At 32.5% G+C, this 9463-nt stretch overlaps 1 protein-coding gene across 1 annotated transcript in view; it reads right to left on the bottom strand.

Moving 5' to 3' along the window:
* Positions 1-9463, bottom strand: part of LOC106055728 (balbiani ring protein 3-like) — a 44279-nt gene continuing 34816 nt past the window's right edge. The window contains exons 18-27 of the mRNA XM_056012400.1: positions 9230-9349; positions 8964-9083; positions 7829-8077; positions 7470-7589; positions 6889-7008; positions 6058-6177; positions 5396-5515; positions 4766-4885; positions 2789-3415; positions 1-1717 (exon numbers count right to left, since the gene is read on the bottom strand). Coding sequence (XP_055868375.1) covers positions 1596-1717; positions 2789-3415; positions 4766-4885; positions 5396-5515; positions 6058-6177; positions 6889-7008; positions 7470-7589; positions 7829-8077; positions 8964-9083; positions 9230-9349 — 1838 coding nt within the window. The 3' untranslated portion in view covers positions 1-1595. The remainder of the gene's footprint in view (positions 1718-2788; positions 3416-4765; positions 4886-5395; positions 5516-6057; positions 6178-6888; positions 7009-7469; positions 7590-7828; positions 8078-8963; positions 9084-9229; positions 9350-9463) is intronic.

The following is a 9463-nucleotide window of genomic DNA, read 5'->3' as shown; positions in this document are numbered from 1 at the left end:
AAAAAAATAATTTGTGTACAAATGATTTCATAAGAGTTTTTTTAAGGCTGTTTTAATTCAGATTGAGTATTTACATTGTAGCTTAATATGTGTCATGAAAAAATCTGTTCCATCAAAATAAATAATTATCAATATAAAAGGCTGAGTGGTAAAGCACTTGCCATCCATGCTGGGGGTTGTGGGTTTGAATCCTGGTAAAAACTGGGATTTTTACTTTCAGGATCTTTAGAGTCCATCCATCTCTAATGGGTATCTGACATTACTTAGGGAAAGTAAAGGCAGTTGGTCGCTGTATTGGCCAAATGATACCCTCACGAAGCGTGAGCCACAGAAACATGACCTTTACATCATCTTCCCCCATAGTTACCAAGGGTTGAAAAAGGGGGGAGGGGTATAAAAAGAATATAAAAATTTGTACAAATACTCCTTCTTCCCTAGTGCTATTAGAGCATGGAATGGGTTGCCTGAGCTAGCCAAGAAAACCAGTGACTTGGCAGAATTTAGTTCATTGGTTAATATGCATGACGCGTAGGACGTAATCATCTTCTTTTTTGAAGTAACGTCTGTATTATATAAGATAAGATGTGACACTGACTTGACACTAAATAATCTGTTTTAATCTGAGACACTCAATAATTGGCTACAATGTATGCTGCAGGTGCACATGTTTTGAGACTCAAGTCTCCCCTCTTCTCATCTGCTTCTTACTGTGTTCAGTACTGAAACATTCTGGATTGTGGTTCTGTGATTAGACAGTTGACCTGACACATTGTTTAATGTTCAAGTTTTTGTTCCACTTGTATGATGGCAAAAGCATAAAACTTTATCTCCTGAAAAATGAGAAACTATCAAGAGGTATTAAGAGGCTAAATTCTTTAAGTACAGCTAACCTTTGGTAATCTGTATTTGATAATCTGACACCCCTCTGGTCCCTGTTAAAAAAAATTAACTTATGTCCAAGATTTTATCTTGGGTATTAACAAAAAAAACAACACTTTAATACTGCTGTTTACAAACTCTAAATGTTAATGCCAAATATTTTTCTCTTAGTGATTCTGCAACAGCAGGTTGAGATATGTACAAAAATAAAGTTTAACAAGATATTAACCATTAAAATACAGCAATATTTTTAGGAAGGTTACTTTTGAAAATTAGTTAAGCTATTGTAAGCTAATATAATTGTCCACATTGATTTGATGTGCCAGGAAAAAATAAATTGAAACAGTTTTGTTGCCCCGCACAAGAAATCAAGGTTTAAACTTTATTAGCTAATTAAGCAGATGTGTCTAAAGAATAACTCTTCAAATCTATCTCCCTTGGGGACACAGCTGGTAGTTAAAAAAATTTGCTTTAATTACCAAAGATGCCTCCTGGGAGGATTCATTTATATTTCTCTTTTTTAACTATGTTCCACTAGCAATGTAATGACTGTATATAAAAAAAAATAAACTGCCATTCCCTTCCTGAGTGGATAGTAATAAGTGTATCAAATTGATTATAAATCAAAGTAACATGAAAACAAGAAAGACAAATACATTAAATATAAAAAGAAGACATTAAATAATGAAGGACTTGTGTATCTAAATATTTTCTTGTCAACAAGAGAAACACGACTTGGAGCAATGTTTTAACATCCAGCTTGGGTTAATCCTGCAGTGTCCTCGTTGGGCCCACAGCTCACAGTCTCTGTTGTGCCATCTGTTAAAACAGGGCACTTCTGAGAAACAGAAAGGTCACAGATTTTTTTACAATATGTAAAGACAAAAATAACTCTGTAAAGCTAAAAAAAAACTTCTGCAAATTTGTTCAGCTTAAAATAGTTCTTTAAAAGACAAGACACATTGGTCAAGAAGCCACATTCATAAGGCACTAGTCGTGTGTGTGTGTGTGTGCTTATGTTACTATGTGAATGTTGTTTGTGTTTGCATCTATATTGTTATTGTTATAGTAGTACTTCTGAGGTTTCAATGGACCTCATTCACCAATCGTAAACAAACAACATTTAGTCATATGATAATATTGATAAAACAACGAAAATAACTGTCACGTCATAGCCATTTTGTATTAAAAATTAGATCGTAATTTGTATAGAAGAGATAGAGAATCACGTGGCTAAATGTTGCTTGTTTACAATTGGTGAATGAGGTCCATTGAGGTCAAACTGAATTTCCATTTATTTGGACCAATAAAATTATCTTATCATAAGAAAACAAACACACTGATAAAGAAAAAATTGTACAAGAACTTTCATTACGTGGGATGTGTGGCTGAGTTGTATAAACTTCTAGGTTACCTTATGGGAGTGGAGTTTGATTCTCAACTCAAGCTGTGTTTGGTGCCTAAAGGCGGCATGGAAACCTCCTAGATATCCCCTCCCCTAAAATGTCCACAAGAGATTGGACCATAGTGCACTGAGCATTCTATAGCATGAGACATGCTACAAAATCAAGTTAAAAAAAAAAAGAAGTTGACAAAGAAAAGAAAAGAAAGAATAAAGATTCAACATTATCTTGGCTAAAGGATTTGTAAAGTGAACACATTTTTTATTATTTCCTGTATTTTTAATGTTGCTTTTTTTCCTATTTAGAAACATCAGGTATTCAGGCATTAGATTGAAATTTCAAGGAAAATCTTGTCAGATAAAGTAAAAGCAACAAGCTAGGAAGAAAATCTTTTGACAACAAGAAACCTCACACCTTACAACTGACTTCTTGCTTCCTTGAAAACTTATTCATTAAAGCAAAAAAAGAAAGGTAAATACAGTGAAATAATGAAACTCTAGACTTACTAGTACTGCTGGCTGAGGTCTGCTTTAATAAAGGAGTGGATTTCACAGAGAACTGGCTAAATGCTCTAACTGATGTTGATCTTATGGAGGACAAAGCTGGTGGTGATGTGGTTGATTGTGCTGGTGAAGTAGTCCTGTGGGAAGTCGCTGCACCAGTTGTAGATGAAGCAGATGATATTGATGCTGGAGATAATGTTTGGGTTGCAGAAGACACTGAAGATGTTGAAGACAATGTGGCCAAGAGTGTGGACAAATATCCTTGTTGTGTTTTTGTTCTAGTATTTCTAAATGTTTTAGATGTTGAGGATGCTACAACTGTTAGTTCATCTACCATCTTTGTTGATCCAACTCCTTCTACAGCAGGAAGCACAACACCATAAACCTTTGCTACATTTTTTAATAATGATGATGCTGAGAGCTGCTTGATTTGTGAACCAAGAGACTTAGGATGAGATAAAAGTCCAGTAATGGTGATATGATTTTGACCTACATCATTTTCTTGTCCTATATCAGCTTCATGGTCACCAGAAAACTCTAAGCTCTCTTGATTCAATAGTGTGTTATTGTCCTCATTGTCAACAGAAGTGTTCATCAGTCCATATGTTATTGTTTCATTCAGGCCCAGATCTAAAATATTCAATATAAACATACATCACTTTTTTTTTCTCTAAAAATAGTTGTATAAAATTATAAGAAAATTGACTTATTTAAAACATAAGTACATGCTATGGGATAAAGAGAAATAGTTGACAATAAAGGAACATTGAGAAAACTGAGTTTTAAAATGGAAGAGTTGGCAGTCTTTTAAAAAAAAATCATTTTATATTATCTTTGGAAAGAATAACTAAACTTTCATTAATTGTTAGATAAAAAAAGGTAAAGGAACCCCTTTCAGACCTTGTGACTATAGGGCAGAGGATGTAAAGCTCATTTGTTTCTATGGCTGACAGTTAAGTGTGTCATGTGGCCAGCACAATGACAAACTGCTTTACTTTTCCCCTACTATTATCAGGTACTCATTATAATGAGTTCTAGAGACTCATGGGCATCCTGAGAATCCCAAAATTCAAAATTTCAGACATGAACACAAGACTCTTATTAGATATATTTCTACATTTTAGGAATAAAACTCTAGAAACACCATCACATTCTTAGCCTAAACTTAAGGACATTTGATTTGCTGAAGCTTTCATTTTACTTTCAATGCTTTCAATGTTTGTTATATTGTTTATTTGTTTGTTATGTTGTTTTTGTTACTCATATCAAAATTACAGTCCATTTTAGTGCACTAATCATCATCCAAAGCTCCTGCATGGCACAATTTTTTAGAACATGTTTGTGATGTTCTTTCAGATTTGAATATTATTGCATCCTAGCCCAAACATCCTGCAGGACGGCATGGTTTGATGGTGGCAGTGTCCAGAGCGCATACCACACAACAAGACAGCCACCCAGCTCCAAGCAGAAGAAAAAAAGATATATCAAGAAATAGGTCAGCATAGATCTACATAACACCAAGAGGTAAAAAGTAATGACAATATGTAACAGGAGGTTGTTAAAGAGTCAGCAGTAACACCCTGACAGCCTAGCTTATAGAGTAAAGGAATGTGTCAGAGCTAAAGACAGAAGTAATGCCCTGACAGCCTATCTTATTGAGTAAAGGAATTTGCCAGAGCTAGAGCCAGCAGTAAAGCCCTGAGAGCCTATCTTATATAGAAAAGGAATAAGCCATAGTCGAAAAAATATTAATTAATTAATTAAATCATGCTCTAATTTTTTTTTAACTAATGATCCAATTAAGAGATTTAATTGTAGTATGAAAGTGAAACAAATGTATACATTTTATTATTCTTTTATTAAAGTACTAAATACTGATTTATGTCTGAACACAAAATATTTGTTTTGAAAATCCATACAATTGGGGAGTTTGTTTTTACTCTGAGCACCAGTAAAACTGTGAGGTACAATGTAACTCACTTGATTGACACACTTTGCAAGCTTCTTTACAATTCTGTTCCATCCAGTTTTTGTTGCTAGAGCATTCCCCTTGATCAGCCCACTGAGTGCACTGTGAACTGTTCCATCGGTTGGAGCAATCTAGTCAATGAAAAACACAGTTTTAGTAACCTACTTCAAGGAGAAGATCTGATCAGCTGCAAAGTGTATTTCAAAAAGGAAATGACGGACAGGTATGCCATTTTATTAAGTGTATATAATTAATTAATATAATTAATTCCTCTTCATAAACTATATCAGATAACAAGACATAGTGGGGTGTTAGGCTGAAGGGCAAAACCCACTTGGCTATCAAGAGGCCTGAGTTTGAATATTTTGTAATATTTCTACATGTTTTTTGTTTTATTTCTGTTTACTAAATTTTTATCTTTTAACTTAGAATGCATATTTATAAGTGAATATATGTTCAAGTTACTTCAAAGCAATACAAATCTATAGTGCTTAATGATTTTTGTACAAATACTTCCCTTATAATAATAATAATATTTTCTATACATAAGGAAATCTGTCTTGTGATGGTAAAATGTTAAAATCCTGACCCAGAAAGTGATTTTTATAATTAGATGGAACAATATTAACTTAGACACATACTTAAATTGCAAGCATCACAACTAAGCCTGCAGTTTGTCTGCATCCACTTTTGATTTTTAGAGCATTCGTTTTGCTCTGACCATTTCTTACAATCTGCATCAGGCCATATATTGAAACAATCTGGCAATGTAGAAATAAGTATGCATCATGAGAAGTGTTATAATTAACTACCTTGACATCTCTCAAAATGTGACAAACTCAGAGAAAATGCTATGAGCATTATTATTTTCAAATTCAACTTTGATCCTTTTATGAGATTTACTTTAAGGGAGAAAGGTTTATATTTCTTGACATAGACTATAGTAGGGGCTAAGGGAAACTTTCTGTACTGACTACATTTTAAATATAAAGCTTTTACAGAAAAAAAGGTGTTCTGAAACATTTAAAGTGTGGAAAGTTATACATTATACATGTTCCTACAAATGCTTAACTTAAGCTAGGTTTTTATTATCTTATCTTATATAATATAACATAATGAAAAAAAAAAAGATGATTAAATAGTATGCCTTTATTTTTGTGTCTAAGTATTTTATTTGGTTTTGTTATTGCATTTGAGGATTATGGTTCAATTTTTATTGTAGATCAACTAACAACAGAGTAGATTAGGACAAAAATTTATGCCCATATTACAAGCTAGAGTACATTAGGACAACAATATATACCCATATTACAAGCTGCACAGCTCCTCATACAGTTTGTCTCCATCCAAAGTTGGTTGGTAGAGCACTCGCCACGATCAGCCCATCTAATACAGTCTGTATCTGGCCAAACGTTAGAGCAATCTGAAATATTATTTTTTTCAAAGAGAGATTTTAAAATATGCAAAACAAGTTGCTAAATTTAACTAAAATGTTTATAGCATTCATGAATGCATTTCAGATTATATTAGGAGATAATGTGAGTGAGTTAAACAATAACAAAACTTTCTAAGAAGAACTTCTGGTACACACCACCCTCATCTGTGTAGTAACACAATGTTCTGTTCTATTATAGATACAACTGACAATAACCCAAAATTTGATACATGTTGGTAAAATATATAATTTTGTTGTAGCGATCTTGAATTGAAGTAGCTTTAAGTTGAAAAAAATAAAATCCAAAATTAAGTGATTATGTCAAAAGTTTCATTAAGTAGGATGGTGACTATGTAGCAATTGTTCCCCAGAGAAAAAAACAACTTTAATATAATTTAATATTCTGTTTCCATTACTAAATTACTAAATTGTAGCCTATATTGAATGTTAAAAATAATATAACTAAAAATATTAACACACTTTAAATGCAATGAATTTTTCCCCATTATCAGTTTTGTCAATAACATACTTCTGTTCTTTCCAAATACCAAACTTATTCAAAACCTGGGCTGTTTTTTTTTAAATCTCAATATTTTAAATTCAAATTAACTATTCATAGTTTTTTATTTTTTGTACTGCCCTATGATTTATAAGGCATTTCATTTGTTAAAAATAAAACCTAAAAAAAACAACTTATACCTTGATTGCAAGCATCACAGCTTCGTATGCAATTCCTTTCCATCCATTTAGTATTAATTTCACATTCACCACGACTGGCCCACTTATCACAATCCTTATTTGGCCAGATATTAGTGCAATCTGTATACAAAAATAAAATAACTATTATTTGTTATAAACTGTAGTAGTACTAAGAGATAAAATTATAAAGTATTTATGAAGGTTCTTTTTTAGTTTTAAAACAAAAAATGACAATGGGTTGATTTTCAGTGACTAATAAAAAAAAGTAAAGTATCCTTTTTAGACCTTGTAATCTATAAAGGAGATGATATAAAGGTTATGTGACCATCCACTTTTACTTTCACTAACTAATGCCAAGTACCCAACAGAGTTGGGTGGTCTCAGGGGAATCCTAAAAATCCAGAAATTCAAAACCCAGTCTTCTCTAAGATTTGACCCAGAGACCTTTATCATTTCAGAAGTCAAGACAACCCCATACAGTGACTAATATCTAGATTAACATCTAGATTTAATTTTAATTCAAATTATACATAAAATTAAAACCTTGAAATACTTCACCACAGGAAGCTAGCTGATCTTACTTTGGGAACACTTTTGACAACTTTCTTTACAATTTTTCTCCATCCACTTTTTGTTTAATGAACACTCCCCACGAAGTGCCCATTTACTGCAGTCTTCATCGGACCAGATGTTGCCACACTCTAGTTATGAAAAAAAAGTGTCAAACTAGTGTCTAAATTGTCAAACTAATTACAAGTACACCTCTATATGTATCCATAGAAACAATAAAATATTTTTCTAAGGAAATACGTCTTTCATGTGCAGTTCAGGACAAATTTCTTTTGGATCTTTCTCAGGACACACAGTTAGCTTTGAGAGAAATTTATACCATATCTACAAACTTTTTTATTATCAGAATGATATTCTTTAAAATACATACTCTTCATTTTTCTTGTGATTGGTGTTGGGGAAACTGTTGTCAGGTTTATCATCAATGTTGATAAGTTTGAAAGACCTGAAGAATCCTCATTAACAAAATCCTCCTCCTCACCAGAATATTCTTTGATGTTGTCATTTCCTAAATCTGTTATGTTGTCCACAGCAAAAAGATTACTCTCATCATAAACATCAATGGAATCCAGTGTATCATTATTGTACCAACTTTTTCTTTCATTAACAGTGCCATTAACTGAATAGAAAGAAATGAAAAAACTAATTGACTGCAACTTAATAGAGAAAACAAATATACTAAAAGATGAAAATGTTTAATAAGGTAGAGGACAAGTATTAAAAATAATCAATTTGTTAACTATAATGTCCAAGATTTTCTTCTTAGGGTTTGAGGACATTATTAAGTGCAAAAGATCTCTAATCAAAGTTAATGAGATTAGGTATTACATCACTAAACAACAAACTTGTAAAATATCAGCCACAATTTCCCCTCTTAGAAGGTCTTAAAGGCAGAGTATTTTTTTCTCAACATTTCTTTGAATGAAGTTGCCTGTTTACATTCAGAACCTGGCACAACCACAAATGTGAATATAAACAAAAATCAGAGTTTGCTTTCACAACCATTTATTTTGTATAAAAAGCAGTTGCGGTGGATGAGTGGTAAAGCACTTGGCTTCCAAACCATGGGTTCCATGTTCAAATCCTGGTGAAGACTGGGATTTTTAATTTTGGGATCTTTGGATGTCCATCCAGCTCTAATGGATACCTGAGATTAGTTGGGGTAAAGTAAAGGCAGTTGCCACATGACACTCTCATTAACCAAAGGACACAGAAACAGATGACCTTTACATCATCTGCCCTATAGACCACGAGGTCTGAAAGGAAAACTTTACTTTACTTATAAAAAGCATTTGAACTAATATCCTCTTTTTTTTATCAGAATAAGATAAGTATGCATTGACCTAATTAACATAACATAGTTTAGAAATGAATTGTTGCTATTTTTGTACTGTGATTTATTAGATAAGCTAATGTATGCCTGAACAGCAAATGTTGAAGTCAAAGTTTTTGTAAATTTTTAACAATTTGAAAAATCTTTCTCCAAAGATAAGAAATCTTGTTACCTAATTTACAAAACCTGCAACTTTGTTTACAATTTTTCTTCATCCACTTTGCATTAGCTTTGCATTCACCATTTTCTGTCCACTTGTCACAATCCTTATCTGGCCAAATGTTCACACAGCCTGTGGACATGCAGATCTAGTCATGATATTGAATCAAAATATAACACTGAATGGAGATGTAAGCTAAAAAAGAGTATTGTTATTAACATAATGATATCAAAAGTTAATGTCTTAAAAAACAACAACAACAACAATAGCTTCTTCACCTGTTTTGCAGGTCCCACAACTTTCTTTACAGTTTCTGTCCATCCACTCTTTGTTGTGAGTGCATTCCCCTCTATCTGCCCACTTGTTACAGTTGAAATCTGGCCAAACATTAGTACAACCTAAAAAAAATGAATTAGATTTGATTTCATGTGAACTTCAAGACATTGCTTTATCATTAAGAAAAATGTTTAGTTTTGTTCTACACTATAAATAAAATAAATATATATAAAAAT

Source organism: Biomphalaria glabrata, chromosome 15, assembly GCF_947242115.1.
Source record: "Biomphalaria glabrata chromosome 15, xgBioGlab47.1, whole genome shotgun sequence".
In the NCBI taxonomy this organism is placed as follows: Eukaryota; Metazoa; Mollusca; class Gastropoda; family Planorbidae; genus Biomphalaria; species Biomphalaria glabrata.
The sequence above is the reverse complement of the archived record's forward strand: the minus strand, read 5'-3'. Positions and strand labels throughout refer to the sequence as shown.